The 21530-nt window shown below is 41.0% G+C and overlaps 1 protein-coding gene across 3 annotated transcripts in view; it reads left to right on the top strand.

The window, feature by feature from the left end:
- LOC117499545 (arginyl-tRNA--protein transferase 1) overlaps nucleotides 1–21530 on the top strand; it is a 73211-nt gene that overhangs the window by 7414 nt on the left and 44267 nt on the right. The window contains exons 4-9 of one of the 3 annotated variants that reach the window (XM_034151982.1): nucleotides 743–846; nucleotides 1091–1336; nucleotides 6474–6679; nucleotides 9641–9769; nucleotides 12279–12407; nucleotides 20091–20123. In XM_034151982.1, the coding sequence (XP_034007873.1) occupies nucleotides 743–846; nucleotides 1091–1336; nucleotides 6474–6679; nucleotides 9641–9769; nucleotides 12279–12407; nucleotides 20091–20123 (847 nt within the window). The remainder of the gene's footprint in view (nucleotides 1–742; nucleotides 847–1090; nucleotides 1337–6473; nucleotides 6680–9640; nucleotides 9770–12278; nucleotides 12408–20090; nucleotides 20124–21530) is intronic. The other 2 variants (XM_034151984.1, XM_034151983.1) reach the window with 2 other exon arrangements.

The following is a 21530-nucleotide window of genomic DNA, read 5'->3' as shown; positions in this document are numbered from 1 at the left end:
CAGCCTTCACCGGCACTTGCTTTTGATCAAAGTCAATGCGGAAAACCTGCACTCACACAGGTAGGTGGAGGTGAAGGGAATGAGCACTTTTACAGCCTTTTTGGCGAGGTGGGGGAACCCACAGTCTCCACAGACAGCCAAAAGTGTGCAAGTGTCACTTTACTCGTCTTTTTCTCGTTGTTCTTTTTCTCAAGCTGCGCCTCCCCTGAAGCTCTCTGGCGCCCCCCAGGGGAGGCGCGCCTCACACTTTGAAAACCGCTGCCCTGGACGATACTAAAAAGATGAGAGAAAATATCATCATTTTTGTATCGAAAAAGGGGTCATAACCATAGACTGTGTAGGTCTTAACCTTTCATTTAAGCACACCTCAGGGAAACAAAGGCGAGTGTGCAAATATTGCTGATTGTCTGATTTCAGACCTGACCAATTAACCCTTTTAACAGACATCACTATTGTTAAACCAGCTAAAGTAAACTCTCAAAATGTTCATTTATTTTTGCTAGTAAAATACCAATTGCAGTTTGCATTTTGACCAATAATGAATCAGCTAAAAATGTCCTCATCACAATAGCACATGTAATACATGGACCCAATATATATCCTACATCCCTACACTTTGTAGTTTCATATATGAATTTACCTAATACATCTTTTATAAACTAGTATATGAGCAATAACAGCAGCATTCTATGCAAATATTAATAGTTCTAAGCAAACCTTTATTTGTGTGCTCTCTGTCAAGATGTCATGCAACGCAATTCCAGCCCTCCAAATCCCACAAGAAAGTCCTGAAGAAGATCAGCAAATTCATTTCCAAAGGGGAAATGCCAAAAGATCAGGATAATGGTGAGAGTACATTTATAAGATTATGAGATTTTAGTAGTTATCATTAATATGTGTTATCTGATAAAGTTCCCTATTGGTATACAGTACATGCATGAAAAAAGCAGTCAACACTGTTGGACTATTGGGTTGCATAGGGGTCAGAGTGCACGGTGGGAAGTACAGTAAGGGATTGGGACAGACTCAAACAGGTTTAGCTCTGTAGCTCTGTAGGACACATGATAGTCAGCAATGTTGTCCCTTGCAGGCGAGCCGATGGACGCGGTGTGTGACCAAGAGGGGCCGCGGGAGCCCAGCAAAGCCTGTCACTCAGAAGTGAAGTGTGCTGCTATCACAGACATTCAGAAGGAACTACCAGAGTGTCCCGCTATCACAGAAGGCCAGAAAGAGGTAGTGGATGCAGCGCCTGCAGCACCTGCTGTCTCAGAGACGTCAAGAAAAGATCGAGTGTCTGTATCTGATGAGAGGACAACAGCCACAGCTACTAAACCAGGTGAGATGGTTAACTGATAAATAGCTGGTTATGCTCATCAGCAGTTGGGGTTGTTCTTGATGATACAAATAAATACAAACAAAAAAAGGACATGATCTTTAAATATAGAGCTGAAAAAACGTTTTGATTTAATTAAACTTGAAAAATGAGTTGGAAGTTATTCATTCAGACAATAATCAACAGATAAATCACTCAGGATAATTGTTTGTTGCAGCCCTACATGAATTAATGAATTTGGATAGCTTATGCTAAATGTTAGTGGACGCATGCAGCCTTTGTCTGTTATTCTTTTGAACTGCAGTAACGCAGCGTCCACACGGCGGCGTGCGTTGAAGCTTGCCGGTGGGCGTGTCTGAAACTCGACCAACAACCAATCACATGAATCTCCCGCCCCGGACACACAAGCGCGCGGTTTGATTGGCTAGAGCTTGTACTGACATGTGATTTGATTGGCTGACGCTTCCGTCGAAGCTTCAAAAGTGGAACATTGCTCTACTTTTGAAGCGAGCAACGCGAAGCGACGGAACCACAATGCAGTTCGGCAAAGCGTGACGTCACCCCATTCAAAGTGAATGGGCAGAAGCGTTGAAGCTTCAACGCACGCCGCCGTGTGGACGGGCCGTAAGAACAACTTTCAAAACAGTCAAAGTAGCTTTACTGACAATCATCTATTCAGATGCCAAATTGCCACTTTGGTAACTGAAGTACCATTGTTGGCCAGAGTGTGTCACTGTTCACCTTGCACTAGACTTCGCTGTGCAGCAACTTGGTGAAGGAGGCTGCTGTTTCTTCTGTGTTTGCAGTAGTGTGTCTGGTCAGGGCTTATCTGTCATGTTCTCCTCTTCACACTCCGGTACAGGATATCCTCACGGCCAACTCCCATTAATGAATAAATAACACTCGCATTTAGGAGATAATAAACTCTTATTAGACACAGGAAGCAGTACTTCTTACAACTGCTCAGGTTCAAGATCTCCACCACTTATTTCCCTTTTAAACCTCTAATGAGAACATGACCCCATGCTCATTAATACAAAAGCAGGGACTTATATTTGAGTGGAAAGGCTTGGTGTTGGCACGGTTCGATCCTGATGCAGACATAAACACATAGATAGAAAAGGTTCAGCGGTGCAGGAGCAGCTCCACACTGTTCTTCCTCAGACTCTCAGGAATAACTGGCTTTTTCAGGAGGCTAGCAAAGCGGAAGCAAGGAGGATTTACTGTGTCGGACCGGTGTTTCTCCACTCCCCCCTTATTCACCTCCAACAGAAAACACCTGGACATATCTTTCCTGTAGTTTTATGACTGAAGCGCTTTATAGCTTTGGGCAGGTTCCAGTTTTAGCTGGAGAGAACACGGCTCCCCATTCCCCATATGGAGTATGCAAAGCCAGAGGTAAACAGATACAGAAGTGCATATGGAATGTATTGCAAAGCTGTCCTTGGATCTGCTTTACAGGGAATCAAGTAACTTGCATACATGTATTTGTATTCCTATAAAAGTATTTTATCAATGTGTTGTATGTGTTTCAGTAAAGGCAATGGAGCTAGTCAGTTCTGGCATGTAAGCTAAAATAGATTTGCTTTCTCCAGAGTTATGTTGCAGTGTTATTGATTGGAAAACATCAATATACTCTGTTAAGGAGGTCATGTTTTAGGTTAGGTTTTTGGTCTGTCGTTCAGGATTACGGAAAAAAACATTTGACCAATTTTGATTAAACTCGGTGGAAAGGTGAAGCATGGGGCAAGGAAGAACCTATAACATTTTGGAATGGATCCACACAGAAGGCAGATACACATGTTACATTTAAGTTATTGAATTTGCCTTGGCTGTGGTCCACTCTCCCTTTGTGCCCTTTCAGTGCAAAATGGTTTTCATTACACAGAAAAGTTATTAAAGGGGCCATATTATGCTCATTTTCAGGTTTCATATGAGTATTGTGTGCCTCTACTGTGACATGCTTACATGCTTTCATTCCAAAAAGGTCTTTATTTTACTCATACAGCCTGTACTGCAGCACCTTTTTCCCCCTCTGTCTGAAACCAGAGGCCAGTCTGCTCTGATTGGTTTGCTGGTCGGCTGTTTTGATTGGCCAACCGCTTAGAGATGTCCCGCTCCTTAGCGTTATCATGTACAATGTGTTGGAGCGCTATCTAATAGAAGTGCAAGTGTTACGGAAGAAAACAAAGGAATCTAATCGAGGTGTTTCGGGGATGGTGTGGGAGATCCTGTTTAGCCTTTGCAGATCATTTACATGCACAAAAAACAAACAAACAACATAATATGGCCCGGCTTACGCAGGTCAGGTTAGCACCATTTCTATAAAAGAGTGGTGTTCATCAAGTGGTAGCATGACTACTTACCAGGGAAATTGTTGTAAGATGCTGCAAGCAATATGTTATAGGAAGCAGTCTGGTGTGTTTTAACTGAGGCAACATAAACAGTACAGACAGTACAGTTTCCCAGAGAAACGGCACTTAGCTCCATGTTAATATTTCAGGGCCTGTTCACAGATAACAGCATCCTTATAACAGCATCCTCCTCCCACAGTAAATTCATTTACAGTCTCTACATGTTTACATGCGGGAGAGCAGTATGTCACCAGTCCAGACAGTTAAGGCAGATCTTCGGAGTCGTATGTGTGTTTGGGGAGGCAGAGTGTCACAGCTTTTATGAAGTGCTAACTGCTGGAGTGGGAGCATGTGCCTTCCACAGGAACTGATCTGTCAGACTCTATCTTTACCACGGCTGCGTAAACACTGTCCTGAGGAGTACCTGTGTCCCTGTGTGTGAGACATAGAGAAGGTGTGCAGTGAGATAGTAATTAGAGGCACATGGATAAGGGTTTATGTGTTGGGGGTTAAGATGGCATGATGACCACATTTCAGACTCTGTGTAACCAGTCCTACTTGACCTCGCAGTGTTTACTGTGACCAAGAAAACCATTTACCATGCTATACTGGCAGGATTGTGTGTTTGTAACAGAGGGCGTCCGTCCTTTAGTGCCTCCAGTCATTTAACATTGAAGACAACACAGAAAACAGATACACTGAGATGATTTGTGACTCATGGATACATGAAATGTTTTGACTGTACTGAGCAAGAGCGCAAACAGGCTGCAATGTAGTGCTTTGGAAAATTGCGCACTGTCAATGTACGTCCACTTATAGTATTTGTTTTTGCCCACTGACAAGCAACATTGTGGAAATACCCTACAGAGAGATAACTATTTACTCTTTGCTTAAGACGTGTACAAAGAGCGTTGGTTATTGTGCTTTGTCAAGTTTGCTCAAGTAGAAGTTCTGAAGTCTCAAAAGAGGGTTAAACCTCATCCATATTGTTTGAAATCTGCTAAATATTCAGCCATGACATTTCAAATATCAAGCTTGAAGTGACGCTTTCTGTACTGCAACTAGGGTAGTTTAATATGATGGTAGTAGCAAAGATTTGTCAAAACCATTTGAAATGTTGTTCTTGCAGGATTTTGAGATAAGGCTTAATCCACTGCTGCCCACGGTAACACGATTTGGGTTAACATAGATAAGAAGAGTTCAACTTCACAGAACAGGATGAGGATGAGAAAGGAAAAATATATAGTGATCAAATATTTTGGCCATATCGCCCACTGTCCTTACTCCAACACCTTGGCATGATCGGCACTCCTCTTGCCAAATCTGGATCACTTTTTCACTGGCAAAAACATGACCTTTTGGTAGACATGCATCTTTATATGTATGTGTGTGCTCAGAGTATTACATTGTATCCTGTGTTGTGCCTGGAGTGCCCTCGCTCAAACACTCTTTCAAAAGCTGTTATGCCCATTAGTGTGTTTTACACAAACACATGGAAAACTGGGTCTAGGTTGAAAAATAGCAAAGTCCCAGCTGGGTTATGATTTAGTTACATTATGCAAGAATATTAAACTGTTGTTTTTTGGAAATTAGAAGATAGCCCATGGTTTCCTCCTTTTTGATTTTATTTAAAAAAGGATGCTTCGGCCTGGCGGGAAGTCAATTGATGCCTGCCAGGCCGACGGGCTGCAATAGATTAGGGAAAACCCTGCTGGAAATCAACCAGAATCTGCATATCCTTCCTGTTATGGTGTGCTTTGACTGTTCACTGTACTGAAGCTGAACACTGCCAGTGAGCTGTGGTCAGTCACAGAGTTTCCCTCTCCCCTTGTCAGGACCGAGCCCCCCCCACCCCCCCCTCCTTTTGTTACGTCGACACCGGGGAAAGTTAGTAAGTGAGCTGATGGCGGCGGCTGGCAATAAGACAAGCAGGAAATGGCTCTCGTTTCCTTATTGCTCCAAACAGGATGTGGGCGTGTAAACTGTTGACATGGGATGCCCGGAGAGCTGGAGGGGGCTTGGAAGGAGCCCAGGAGGAGGCTGTGGTGGTGGTGGTGGAGGAGGAGCAGAAGAAGAAGAAGGATGAAGAGGGGGACAGAGAGAGGGAAACGGGGAGAGATTCAGTTTCTTCAGAGAATATTCATGTTAGTCTTGTGTGTGTGTGTGTCACCAGTGTGTGTGTGTGTGTCCTGCATCATTGATGTGCCTACACCAGCTCATCAAGCTCTGTTATCTTGGTCAGTGTAGTCATGAGAAAGAAACACCCTTGGATTCATTATGGCTTCTCCTTCTTCTGTTTCATTATAAATACACACTAGCTAGCTGCTAATCCTTTGGGCTAACAGGTCATATTGTTTTATAGCTTCCTAAGCAATGATGTAATGTAGAGACTAGTGGGGCAGGGAAACAAGAAAATGACTTCCATCGGCCTTTCTGTTGAGACTGGCCTCTCAGGCAGGGGGTGCACCAAAGTAAACATGGCAGCCCATTTGCCTACAGGGGCCGGGAGAAATCCATCGGAAACATGGTCTGACACTCTCAAAATCAAACTTGAGACACATCAATAGCAGCGGCCCGAAGTTACCACCTTTCCAACTGAAGTTTGGGGTGATTCAATTATTAGTTATTACTCCCCCTTATTCTATATTCTCACCTTGAAGTGCGTCGAAGGCCACGTCTTTTGCATTAAAAAGAAAACTGTTTTTGTAACACCCAACCTAGCAAGCATTTTTGGAAAGCTTTGACATTTCTCGCCTTTGTTTTTACTCTTTTCTCCTGGGGTGCAGGAATCGGAGCTGACCCCGCCCGGCCGCCATGCCGGAAGGCCAAAGACTTGAGAAAGGAGCGACGTCTTCAGAAAGACCAGATTAGACAAAACGCTGATGGAGTCCCCTCCATTGTCTCTCCTTCCCCTCCCACTGCGGCCCAGACCAAACCCCTGGAAGATTTCATCAATGAGTCACTGCCTGACAACTCTTCTCATTGCCTCGAGGTAAGCAGAAATCTAGAGTGGGTGCTTTCTTTCTTTTTAATGTGACTTGGAATAAGCATTAGCCTTTTGTGATGATTCCATCTTTTCATTTAGAAACCTTTTTTAGTTGAGCTCTCTCGATCCAAAATGTTTGGATTCAGTCATCTTGATTTTGGGTTTCATAGAGCCCTCTCCCCCTGCTCCAGTGACTTCACCATGTGTTTATGTGTGCGGAGAGGATAGCTGGCCAGAGCGGAGTGGAAAAACCACCTCTTCCTAGTTCTAATTCAACCAAATGACAGACACACACCACACAAACTGGGTCGCGTTTCCCTGCTGATGACATTAAAACCACAGCTCCCCGCTCCTGCTGTGAGAAGACATGGAAGTGAACTTTTGGCAGGGGGCATGACGATGCAGAAAGATCCCTGGCGAAGGCCTCGAGCTGAGGTTGGTAGAGTAACGTCATTCTTGGTATTGACCAAAATGTGAGCCAGATGCAGTGATGAACCCGGCAGTGTCTGTCTCTTGTCTACATGCCCCCCCGCCCTCCGAGACTGCACCCGCAATACCTCCCCCCAGTCTGCTCTCTCCTATTGGATTCATTATTTTGCCCGCAATTATTGTTCCATTTCACTAAGTGGGCATGAACACTCGGTCGTCCCTTGCAAAGGAAGGATAATTATACGTCTTACAAGGCTAATAATTGGAAGATGTCTCTATTTGACCCATTTAGCTGTTTATTACATGCAGCTAAGCTGCATCTGTTTTGTGGCTAACAGACAATTTGGAGGATAAGCAGTCGAGTGAATCTGGTTCTTAGTCCTGGGCTTCTGTACCGTTGACTGTTGCTACAAGTTTAAAGATTTGAGGAAGTCACAATCGGTACCAGGAAAAAACAAGTTTACACTACAGCATTAAAAGGAATAGTTTGGATTATTTACAGTTGGTTTGAATAAAGTACTTATGCATGGTCAGTGTGTTATCTACAGTTTAGGGCGGTCAGCACGTCCACAGATTGATTCAGCCTCACTTACACCTTTGGTGTTGTCATAGACTCACCTCTGCTCGCTTCAAGCTATTTCTCTCTTGCCATGGTTAAAACATGGTGTCTATGAGTTTGGGGAAGCGTATTAGATTTAAATGACTTTAAATGCATAACAAATGGATACTTCACAGTGATAGAGAAGTGACAGGGGTTACCTCGGTGCTTGCCTTAACTGCAGCTGTGGTTCCAGTAGTCTCCACTAGGGGTCAGTGTGAGATCGTGATTCAGAGCCCCCCAGGCACCTCAGGAAAGTGTGGAACTGTTCATCTCCTCAAGAGTCTTCTCTACTGTCTCCACACTGACTGTGCTCATATTAAAACATGTTTTTATTAATAAAATATTGCTTACATGTCTAGGATAGTATCTATCTATAACAATGTTCTGTAAAGTATTTGAGATCCAGGTTCATATAATTGGTTAAAGCTTTGATGCGCCATGATCTTTCATTTGAATTAAAGTAAAACAAAAAGCCACTGGTAATATGTGGCTTTATTTATAAAGCAATCAGGCTGTTGGTGTTACATTTCAAGTCTGTTATGGGAATTGCTAACATTTTAATTTCCATGCTCTCTACTCTCTGCTGCTGTGTTGTTTCACCAAAGGGTTTTAACCCTATCCAAATATCTCTCAATGCAGATTGAAATGAAAAGGGTTGAGCTCCACCACTGTTCTTTTATGTAAGAGGCCCAACGCTTATGTTTGACTAAAGGATATAGATGCCAAGTCATATGAGAGAGACCCACTTTAGTCCAACTCAAACAAACCCCAGGTTCAATTCCCTCTATCCTGTCCCTCCAGGGGATTCAAATGGCAGATACTCTGTGGCCAACAAAAGCTTCACAACCATGAGATTGTTAATTAAAAAAGGGCCGGGGGATTTAGAAGATGAAATCTTCTTTTAGTTTGGGTGACAATAGCAACATTCAGACCCTTTTCATTTCAGACACTAAAGTCCAATACTTGATTTCTGAGGCTGATACTGATAGTGATGAATTGGCAGTTAAAACAATTCTGGATCGATATATCAGTGGATATACTATTTGTATTATTATGATAACACATAATGGACATTGTGACCAAGATACATCCTGCCGGGGACATTTGACCGTTTGAATGTCAATGTATCAATCAGTGCTCTCTGGTGGACACACTTTATAATGAAGACACTGTTTTGAAGTGATCTCAAATCTAGTTTTTTCTGCTGCATTTCCAATATGTCCAAGTAGGTCTACAATAATATCATATTGGCTGATATTTATCAATCTAGCTCTACTAGAAATCTAGCTCAACTGAAGAGCAACAAAGGAGCAACACAAATGAAAGCTGATTTGTTTCCCTTATTCTTGAACTTTTCTCATGGTCAGCAAAAAAAATGTGGGGCTGTGAATGTTCGTGAACATGAACATTGCTATTTCTCTTTATATGATGGCATGGTGAAGCACTGGAAATGGCCCTTAATACACAATACGAAGAGAAGATGGAAACAAAAAAGGCTCATGATTATTCCTGCTCTACCTTATTTTTCTTTTACTTGATTGCTTGTTATTTTGTTATTTGGAGGAACACCTGCTGTTATTCTGTGGAGATGGACACAACACAACCTCTTTGTATTATTCTTGTTTTCCAGTCAAGCTACTGCTAAGGCTACCAACAGCTGCCATTGGTGAAAATAAGGCCATTTGCTAAAGAAAGATAACAAAAACGTTTTCATCTTATTTATAAGATGGTTCAAAATCTTCATAGGCGTGCGTGTCCCCCATTTAAAGAGGGTGTGTTTGTGTCCCTCTTTCCTTTCACACTCTTTTCGCTCTTCTTCCCTCTTTGATTTGTGACAATTTCTTCCCTTTATTAAGGATTTGAATCACCACTTATGTCATTCTCTGTACTTTGTCCATTTTGATGTTAACCTTTGTCTGCCCGTATTCTTTTTGAAGGTGAGGCTAGTGCGCGCCAATCCCCCTAGCCCGCAGTTCAAAGCCTCTTTCGACGCCTCCTACCAGGTGTACAAACTCTACCAGATGGCCATTCACAAGGACCCTCCTGACAAACCCTCCGAGAGCCAGGTCAGAGGGTGGGGGGCATAGGTCGACCTGCTCTAGGGGTACAGAGGGAGGGAGGGAGGGACAGGGTCTACAAGTTTGGGCACCTACAGGGACATCAGAAGGATTTTACCTTGGTCTAATCTCTTGTGAATATTTTAATCTAGATTCCTTTTTTCATCATATAATGGTCTAAAGTTTATAATTTCTTCAATGATTTCCTTATTTTAAGTGCTTATTTTGTTTTATTTGAAAGAATGCAACAATAGCAGTAGTTTTAATTTTTTTAAATTATTATTAGTCATTATTATTTACCAAAATAGTAAAACATTGTTTATACCTTAAAGGGTAACTTTAGTATTTTTCGACCTAACCCAAGTTTTTGTGTCTCTTTGACGAGTAATAACTGAGATGGCAGCAAAAGGGCAGCGTCACTGTACATCCACTAAAAGAGTTACATTGTTGCCAGTGCAGGCTCAGATTGTTTGTCTGACAACATTATGGAAAGGACCTTGCAGAGAAATAAATTGTTTTTCTTGATCCTGTCTAACCAAAACTTGCTCTGAACTCATAAACTGCATCCACACAATCTAAATCAGCTCATTACTCAACCATGACATTATAAATCTTACTCTTAAGCTACTTTTTCTATAATCCAACACCAAACTCTGACAACACTCATATCTCTAACTTTCCCTCACGTTTCCACCATTATCGTCTAGCATCAGGTCACGTGACACAATAACAAACAAACCTGATCTGGCTATACTAAAAAAAAGGTTGTGCGATCCTTTCCATAATGTGGTCAGACACTTATAACACTTTGAGCTGTCAGTGGCAAGAACAAGCACTTTTATTGAATGTATAATGACTATTATTACTACTGTACATTGGACCAGTTCCAAACCAATACCAAAGTTACCCTTTAAAGTGGACCTATCATGCTATATTTGAATAATATAGTGTAGGACCATACCTATATAAGGCATATTTATACTTTTTTTTTTTCAAAATACCAAACAGATCATGCATTTTAGCCATGCCTCATTTTGCTCAATTTGACATTTTTTAGATCTGTTTTAGCAAGGGTTGATTCTCTGAGCAACAGCACCATCTACAGGCCTGGCATATGTACTACAGCGTCTCCAGCGCTTTCGAACGGCAATGGCCGTGGCTGTCTCCTCCTGATTGGTGGAGTTGGCCCAATAGCCGTAGCGCCACTGTCCTGACGTCAGGACAGTGTTCAAATCTGGATCAGTTTTTATCAGATCCGTTGCAGCCCCTTTTTTAGAGATTTGGGTATGGAGGAAAAGAGAGAGGGTTGTGTTTTCTGACACTTGGTGAGTTCCCTGGAACACCGGGGACACGTATTCATGTATAAAAGACGTACAAAAGTGCATTTTGCATGATAGGTCCCCTTTAAGTTTGTAGTGGCTATTATTTGCATTTAAAAAGAAATGTCAAAGATCTAACCCATTTCACATATTTAAATCATAAGGAACAGTCATAAATGTACCGTATATATTTTCAAACTCTATGACACTGGACATAGATTGTAGTAAATGAACTATTCATGCAAAAGCGTTGCAACAACAAACCGAAAGGCAGTTAGAAAGTCTCTGTGATTGCATAAAAAAACGGAATTAACATGTCGGTATTAAAATGACTGTATGTATATAGAAGCGTGAATGAAAGTGAGAGGAAATGGGGGGGGGGGGGGAAATGTTTCCATACGCCATGGTTGAGAGCAGTGTTTCTCCAGGTGTCTGAGTTGGCCCTCGGTCAGTCAGCCAGGTCTTCAGTCTTGAGCTGTTTTCGGTTTAAGGGGGGGGGCAGTTTGTCAGCTGAACCCTCTCGACCTTCACACATTTACCTCGTCTTCGCCCCCATCACTCCACCATCACCATAGTTCCCTGTGTCTGAACTGGAATTGAGGATTATGCAGTGATGATGAGATTGTAATTGTCTTTTGTGCGTGCAGCGTCTGTTTTAACCTTGTTTATCTTCTCGAGGAGTCTGTAGAGCTGGAAGATTGTATATATGTCTTTCTGACATGATTCATTGAGACACAATGTTGGATTCTCTGCTTCCCCGGACTTTACACGCGCGCCGACAATGTGTTGAACCTTGAATTACCACTCATCTCCGTGCGGTCTGTGGCAAAAGCTGGGCGGTGCACTAGCCTCATCCTCAAGTCCTTTTATTACTTCAAAAACACACTTTCAGTCTCCTAGAATCCTGTTGTCTCCTCGCTCTGTGTGTTCATTTTGCAGAACAATCTGATAAATACCCCAAACAACTCAAAACAGACCTGCTGTATTCGCTTCTGGCTTCGGGGTCTGGGAGACTGACGTGTACCCTATGATGCCAAAACACTTGTATAACACTGTTTAAAGCTTCTATTGTTGAATCCTGCACTGTCAATTCCTCCAAAGCACCCATGCTTCCTCCCCTGCCTTTTTCTTTCTAACCGTCCTTTTGATTTGATTGTCAACCTTTTTATAAATCCTCCCTCCACACCCTGTGCTTGAAGGTGAGGCTAGTGCCGGTCAACTTTGAGGACCCTCAGTTCGCAGCGTCCTATCAACAGTCGGTGGCGCTGTACGCCCGCTACCAGATGGCCATTCATGGTGATGACCTCAGCGCATGTAGTGAAAGCGAGGTACTGCATGATTATTATTCTGCACCTTCTGTACGGTAGGGCACTGCTGCACACGCTTGTTTCAGCATATTGCTGCTGTCCTGTTGTATGTCGTTTTTTTTAATTAGTTCTCGATATTTTTGACTGTTCTCTTTGATTTTTTTACCCTTTTTTCAATATATTCTGGGATTTTCAACATTAAAATGAATACCCTTATTGAAAAACTGTTTTAAAAAATGATGGATTCATTGATAATGAAAGTAAATCATAGTTTGTAAGCTAAATAATTAATTGAATTGATGATGAAGGCCATCAACAACTATTTCTCCCAGTCCTTTACATGAGCAGTGTGCGTTCACTTGGGAGAATTGTAGCATTCATTGGTCCCACGATTAATAATTTTGACGATTAAAACGTTGTTTTGCACATGGAAGGGGAGAGCTGTAACTTGAGACTCTACAAAGGAAAGAGAGAAAAAGTTCAGTAGTTTTTGCAGTGAAAGAGAAGTATTGTCCAGTAATGAATGGAAATGGGAAACAGTAACCAGGTATAGATTAATAGTTTAAAAATGAATTTTAATGCACAGTTAATTGCACTATAAAACACCTCCATTTCTCCACTTTTTATATGTTGAAAGAGAAGAAAATAAAGTCTAGTCAGGATGCAGAGGTGCTGGACATTCTCACTATCCTGAGAGGGCCTTTTGTCCCTCAGGGCTGGAAAAACAACCTCCTCCTCCACCCTCCTGCCAGCAGGCCTCCGTAAATTACTGAGTTCTCCAGCTTGTAAAAGTAAGGTAATTAATAAATAATAAAAGCTGTCAGATTGGGCAGACCGTGGCAGATTCTTTCCTAATGCCATAATAACACCAGCTCTATTAAAGGGAACGTGTGTGTTTGTGCGTGTTTGTGTGCGCTTCGGCTCTGGTTTATAACTACCGGGATCAGATGGGTTCAAGAACTAGCAGAATAATAAAACAAATTAATTAAAAAACGCAACAGTGTGAGGCTCCGTAAACAAATCGGCTGTCTGTTGGGTTTACCAGATCATAAAGATTTTTCTTTTTAATGATGGATGTGTTAAGCACAGAGTGAAATACGGTTGGGTTAATTACGTTTAAAGGCCTTTCATTGTAATTCAACTTGACAGCCCCACCATAGGGAATTATATAACAAATGCTTGAATATTTTTTATTCGGACGCTTTTATTAAGATGATAGTGTGTACAATGCATAAGCCATAGTCATGCCTGGTTATAAGCTGAGGGATTTGGTCACAATTGGACAGCTCTTAGTACATCCGTTCACTCCTGGCAATATAATTCATCTCCACAGGGTGACCTGCTGTGATTGGATCTAACTACCCCATGCTATATGTCAATAAACACATACATCATTTTCTTTAACAAAGACTAAATGCTTTGTTTTTAACCGTTGTAAGGCAGCAATTAAAGAAGAATCAAATCAAAACAGACTGGGTGTATTGCCTGACATATTCCACAAAAACAAAATAGCCAAATGTGTTTTACGCGCTCATAAATCTCAATGGGTTTTTCCGAAATTCATCATAGACAAAACCAGTGATTTGAAAACCAACTGAAGATGAAAATAAGGAGGATCAGCTTTTAGATTATGAAAAAAAAGTGGTTAAATGCGTTCCAAACCACATGGGCAAGAGGTTTGAGCAATCAAATTACAAAATGTGTGAGTGGTCGTTTAAACATGTAATTAGCGCTGTCCACTTCCCATCGCCCAAGATGCATATTAAAACCAAGTGTAAACAGGGTTATACATTCACACATGTTCTGTGCTACATAGCAATATTCTACATTTTTTACACTATTTATATTTTGACAGACAAAGAGACGACTCCACAACGCTCCAGCCTCCTTGGATTGGCAGCTTTGAGTAATGGCTGCTGTTGTCTCATTAATGCCAGAATTGGCGATGCCATGCTGTCCCTTCATTGGATTTGTCTCATTCCTCTGAGGTTTATTTGTGCGTAGTCATCTCTAATTGTTCCAATTTAAGTTAATCTAACTTCATTATAGGCAACTTCCCTAAGTTGGACTCACTGTGACATCCTCTCCTGAGCCCACAGCACTAAACACTACTGAGTTTTATTTTGTTCCACATCAAGCTTCTGGTTAACTCTCCAGTTGTTTTCCCAGAAGCTCAGAGCTCCCCTATTGTCCTGTGGCCCTATAAAGAAATGAGAAACACATTGTTGATGTGGTGATGGCACATGTTGGTGCCATGCCATTCTATGCCTGCTGCTGCTACCGAGAAGTTGAGTCATTTAGGATCTGTGGAGGTATTTATTAATCCATTAAAGTATTACCTAGGGGCTGAGTGTGGAATACCGCCATCCTGGCTCAGAGCCAGGCGATAGCAGAGGTTTTGTGTGTGCGCGTGTGTGCAAGTTCAATTACCCTGCCAAAATAGTACTACCATTTAGATAGTACGATGTCCTAGAGGGGAATGGCTTTGTTTGTTTAAGGATGTATGCATTTCCTGTCATACCATGACTGGAAAGGAGCCAGACATTATTTCTTCCACATCCAATCATGGTTTTCCTGACAGAGTTGCAGCACAATTATTTAGACATACACGTGCATACACACACACACACACGCGCACACTCTAACTCACACTTACTGGTCTTAACTGTTTTGCTGAGCCGTGACTCTGAGTTCCTGCACATGTGGCATTCATTTTGAAGAAAACAAATCCTGTTAAATCTGTATTTACTCTTCTTGAAGGCCAGGACCTTAACCAAGAAATGCGAAAAGAAAAAAAAGTATATGGAAAAATCTGCTAAATGGCAACAAATTAACTTGAAAAATGGAAAAAAGGAATGAAGAAAATAGCTTTTGGCTCAGATTGGTTCATAAACTAATTGCAACATAAATATGTACAATACAAAAGATGTCTTATAACAGAGCACATAGCATTTTGTCTATTAATCTGTGATTTGCAGCTAGGTTCCTGGAGCTTCTCTGCTGCACGCTTAACTACAGTAAACCATTATCTAGTCAGCAAATGTTTGGCTAGGACAGAGAAAGACTTATTTTTTTAACGTGAAGAGTTCATACAGTAACAGTAAAATGTTGCTAAAATAAGTACATCAAATCGAGCGAGTAAGGAGCACAATGACTAGAGGTCTAAGTAGCAATTAGTCTTAAGCAGATGCGTGTGTCTAATGTAACTGTATGTGTGTGATGGAAGACACGATAGCTTGTGTGTGTGCGTGCGTGCTTTCAAAACGGCTGCTTGCCCTTCTAATCGTACACAGATGAGTGTTTACTATAGGAAAGGGAGAGTTAGAGAGGAAGTGATGGACTCCATGTGTTGCACATGAGAACGTTCCAGAGGGCAACATGGACACGGCTCTGTTTACCGGCATGTGTGTTGTTGTATTAGAGATACAGAGAGGAAGCTGGGATTGTATTCACATGTTTGTACCCTTGCTGCCTTCATGCCCGAGTGACTGCCCTTACACATTAGACTGACTATCTCCTGCCCGGTCTGTGTGTGTTAATTACTTTTGGCTTTTTGATTGTTTACGTGTCCGTGTCAGCCTGGTGGTCTGTTGAGTGTCAGTGGCTAGAGAGGAGTCAGTCCTGCCAGGCTCCAGGAGAGCGGCCTCACCCAGCCAATTAAGTTTACACAGCAGTGGAAAGCTGCTCCTCGGCTCCTTGGTATGATTCCCCACATCCAAGAATGCATTTGCATTCATTAACGGGCTCTAATGTGAAAGAGTTCTCACTTTCCATTGGCTAATCGAATAGCATTTTAATACAAGGTCAATTGGAGATTCACACATCAGCCAGTGTCGCAGCATGGCCTCTATAAATGATGTCATGTAATAACTGCAGCTGTTGTTTCGTAAACCATTTAGTTTTATTTGTAAGGTTTAAACTAAAGTTTCATTTGTGCCCTTAGGCAATATTGCGCAAATTGGGAGTCTTTGCTGTTGGTCATTTGTTAAATTGGCAATGCAGTAGTCAAATTAGGAGAGGAACAATACACTTCTTTACTGGCTTGGACACACAGGTGGGGAACATGATAAGCATTGTTTTGCACGAGTAAGCTCATTATCAACAGAACAGATGTAGTTTCTACAGTCTTTCCACATTGAGCATTGAAAGTCAGTACAGCAGAAAGTCCCACATCATCATTAGTTACAGACTGAAGACCCACCTGTTCCGACTGCACCTTAGCTAATAAAACAATACAACATACCCTTCTAATATCTGTTTGTAGGTTTCTTCATTTTAAGCCAATCCAATGTACAGTAACCGTTCTTAAATTGGTTGGCTAATTGAAAGCTAATATCGTTTTTAGGTTTGCATATTCCTCGTTGATTGCACTTGGAAGTGTTATCTAAAACTAATGCAATTGTAATTTAAATGTGTAGAAAATGCTGTTTAGCAGTATAGCAATACATTTAAATAAAATAATGTTAGCTCTTTACATTTGAGCTTGTTTATAACATTGAAATAGTAGTAGTTTGATAATAACAAGGTCATATTTAAGTACAACAATGATTTACAAGATTAATAACAAGGGAGTAGCCTGGTGTTAAGTATGGATTTATCTGGTTATTATAAGAGTGAAATGTATTTAATTTTTGGATGCCAAAAATAAAGGGTAATAATGAAAAACTATTATATATAAAAATTAATACTATTTAGTAAGAGTGTATTTTGGTCACAATTTGGTAACTTGCTAACAAAAAACTGGTTTAATATTGTACATATGGTCATACATTATTGGGGTAATAATCTGATAATAATGAGGCAAAATAGGTTGACGTTTTCACAATATAAAAGGTTACTATTAGGGCACACTTATACCTTAAAAATCCAAAGAGTAAATAAACATTTGAAACCCAAATTAGGAATATATTTGCATATTTTGGCTTTCCTGATATTGGGCTTATATTACCGAAATTACGTATCATAAATAGGACGGTTTTACCCGGTTATTACTTTGGTAATTGCATGGTTTTCCTTTACTTGTCCCTATTTAATATTAAAATATGACTCCACTATTACCATGCTATTAAGTAGTATTTGTAGAGTTGCCATTTACTGCTACTTAAAGTTATCTTGGCTCAATGGGGGTTGCAATAATTTCAAGTGAATACTTTGCAAGTGCACATGGCCCTTATGGCCTAGAGCAGCAGAATGTAAAGGTACAAATTACATTTTATTACATATTGTTGTATTTGAGCCATTCTGTCTATCCCCCCTCCTCTCCCGCTGTGAGGTTTAGTCTGGTAAAAGCAGAACTGTGTGTTGCATCTTGCTGAAGTATTCAGCTCTGCAGGGTGCACAGTTTGTGAGTCTCTTATAGCTCACAACAACAGCTCTCAGCAAGAAGTGCATTTTTCAGTTATGTGTTTGTTCAGTTCTGCACACTAGCTGTCTTCCTTCTCGAGCCTCATGTCTAATAGATTTACTTATTTTCCTGACTGGTGCTTCACTAATCATTTGTGGATTTAGTCATTTTTATGACAAGAATCCAACTCAAGTGGGCGAGTTTGAAGGGAGCAAAACAGTTTGCTTCAGGCAGAGGTAAAATAGAAATGACAGATGACAGTGCATCATTTGTTAGCCCTGCTCTGTCAAAATGTCCCCCGTGTTGGAGAACACCGCGTTGGTGTCATCAACACACACGTCAGCTGTGGCAGGCACACAGAGAAACACACTCTTTTTTTGGATGAGTGCAGGATACTGGCAGGACTTTGAGTTGCACTTAAGCTATGACTGTCCCACCCAATGAACCCTGCCTTCAGCAGGCTGTGCTTTTACTAGCTTTACTACTGTCTTCATAGAAACAAACAAAAAGAAAAGGTGGTTGTGGGTTTTCCAGTTACTTGTGTAACTTATTTGTTTTGATAAGAATGGGAGACATATTTTCTGTCCCAGTATTGGGCTGTACAGAGCTGCTGTGTGTACAGAATTACTCGGATGAATCCATTTATTGACCAAGACCTATGTGAGAGACTAGTCTTAGGTCATGAAGGGCAGAGACGCTTGTTAGCCTAGAGACAGGGTTCAATTGAGAAACTAGCCAAAAAAACCTGCATTATTAAGGAGAGTCTTAATGTACCAACATAATTTAGCCTGTAAAAGTACACAAAAATCACCATTCTGTTATTGACCCTGTTTGAGAATGGCAGCTCAGAGTGCGTCTGTAGGAAAGAACAAATCTGTTCCTTTGAATTTACTTTGAACAAAACACTTTTTAAGCATGTCGCCCACTGGTAATCTGGCTAATCTACATCTATAATCAAAATAAGTAACCTTTCACATCATTCTGTATTACACTGAAGAACACCGAACAAACTATATCCCAAAAGTCAACAGGTCACAATAAGCTATACAACTGAGAGGCTTTTCTTATGCAACTAAATTGAAAAATACCCAGACATGGAATAACAAACTATAAACTATAAAACAGTGTGTTTAATTATTTTCAAATAGTAAATGTTGATTAGTTATTGGATTGTTTTATCTTCTTTGGTGTCTAAAGGCTTCTTGAGAGCAGCAGAATTTGGACTTCAGTTAGTTGTTACCTCAACCGAACATCTGTCAGTCGAAACATCTGGTTGATGCGGTTGAATGTTCGTAAGCATTGTGTTTCTACGTTGTAGATGACCAGGAGACAGTTGGTGGGTCTTCCAGCTCGAGTGGTTTACACTGAAATCTGTTCGACAATCTGCTTATTATGCTAATTAGCATATGTTGCTAACGGCGTACAGCTAAAACGTTTCTGAGTGGAACTTGTGGTTTTGAAATTTGGTTCCACATTACGTGCATCAATCTACATACTGGGTACTCTGTGTGTGGCTAAATGCCCCAAACAGTGGCCCCCTGTCCCGTGACTTTTTGATAACCTAAAATCAGTACCAGCCCTAAACATAACTCATACCCTCTTGTTTATTTAGTTATTCTGAAACCTCTCCATCCTACGTTTATGATACTTGCTATTCTAGACTCCTGTCCTGCTCACCAGAGAGAGGAACAAAAAGGTTGAACATCTCTGCAAATGAAAGACACAGCTGTGAAACATTTTTCCTGTGAAATATGAACTTGAAACTGTGGTGCGGTGCATGAGCGCGAGATAGAGCGAATAAACCAAAAGCTGTCCATCACTGCTCCACTGTGGCCGAGCTGGTTCTCATTATGCGTCGACTTTGGCCCTAAACATGGAGGTATGCTCCGTTTGTCTTCCAGTACTGCTTGTCTGTAAACACACTGCTCTCAACCTTGGCGATACAAAAGGAGGAGGAAATAGTAGAGAGAATGGACGAAAGATTTAAAGTTTCTAAAGTCCCCCAAGTAATTGATATCTCATGCGCATTTAAAAGTGTGTTCAGGGGAATGCTATTTTGACGGCAGCTCTGATTATTTAAGTTGTCACTATGTCCTCCCCGGACTGTGAGTTTCCCTTGGTAGGCTAAATGTTTTCATTTGTGTAAATACAATTTTCCTTTTCATGTCCCTTTGTGAATGAGGGGGGGGCTGCATATGATATGTGACACCTCGGTTAGGAGAAAATAGGGAGACATAAACTATATAGGCGAGCCAGGGAGACATGTATGGTTTTCATTTCTGCTTTTTCAAAAGAGTTGGTGACCCAGAATACTAACTGTTTTTCTCTCTGTTCCCCCCCCCCCCTGCCTCCCTCCACAGTTCCGGAGATTTCTCTGTGATTCACCACTAGAGGTATGTATTTCCTTTGGCCTGTTGACAGTTTAATAAAACCACCTTTAAAATGTCTCCCTTCATCCATATGTGTTACCTGTAATGATTTAACAACACCGAAAATGTCCTCCCGGTGAAATTACTGTCATGGTGATGATGATAATGTTTGGAAAAATGTCCACTTTCAGTATTTAGTTCTCCATCAAACACGCTCAAAGGACACGAAGGTTCACTTAGTTCCTCTCCTCCAGCACATACCTACCCGACCACCTTTGCTCTCGCTCTTCAAGAGCCCTCCAGCTGGATTGGAGGGGGGTTAAGGGATTCAGGAAGAGGTTTTTGTTTCATATCAGAGGGGTTTTAATTTAGTCCTGTCCAAGAGAAAGGGGGTGTTGAGGGAAGAAAATAGAAAAATGTGGTGTCCAGATTGCGTTGTGAGCACCAGAGACTTTCCTCTGGCATTCACAGAATGGGACACACTACTGCTCTTCATATTATGTGTTACAGATAACCGTTTGATGAGGCAGCTTTGTGGACTTCAATTAGGGACCTAACAGATGGTTACAAAAACAAGTTATTGTTTAGGCATCATGGGAAATGTCTATTGTCTCCTGGTGCATTGATACAATCTTGAATGAAATCCATTGGCTGATTAGATGCTTTTTTTTTAAATGCTTAAAATATGATGGATATTGATGGCATTTGGAAAATGATTCAGTGTTAAGCTGTGGTATTCTCTGTGATCGCTGAGTTGGATGTGGAAGCAGCAAAGGCCTCACTGAACACATAGCAGTACACTAGAGTGTTATTTTATTTATTCAAAATAATTGTAATTAACAGAAAACACTACCATTTCCGTTACTTCTACGGTGGCTGACAGGTGCAAATGCGTTACACTGGCCCAAAACACTTCCATCAGGAGATTTGCTAGGTTAGCTAGCTAGCAAATCTGCAATACTATCGGAAGGAATCATGTGATAACATTGTTTAAATAAGGCAATAAAAGTAATTTTTTTATTTTTTTTTATTAATTCTACCGTGTTGTGTAATGTCTATTTATACTGTTCATGCTCACTGCTTGTAGCACTTCGGGATTTGAAATCAAATATGAAGTGCTTTATAAATGGAACCCATTATTATTATTATTATTAATTTTTGTATTAAACGCTGCACGTTTCATCAAGTTGGTTCCTGTTTTCTAAAGAGAGTTGGTGAGGATGCATGTGTTTTGGCACATTTGTGCTTTTATATTATGATTGACATTTTCCTTGTGTTTTGGGCAGTTGTAGCGCCTGCACCTGTCATCCATTGTACTTTTCTCTTTATAAAATGTAGTATCCCTATTGAAATAACTATAACTCCATTGGGTTATAGGATTTTCTCAAACTCTGACTCAAGCAAATGTATTAGAGAGAGACAAGCTCTGCC

This window comes from Trematomus bernacchii, unplaced genomic scaffold (assembly GCF_902827165.1).
Source record: "Trematomus bernacchii unplaced genomic scaffold, fTreBer1.1, whole genome shotgun sequence".
In the NCBI taxonomy this organism is placed as follows: domain Eukaryota; kingdom Metazoa; phylum Chordata; class Actinopteri; order Perciformes; family Nototheniidae; genus Trematomus; species Trematomus bernacchii.
Note: the sequence above shows the minus strand (reverse complement) of the source record. Positions and strands in the feature narration are given on the sequence as shown.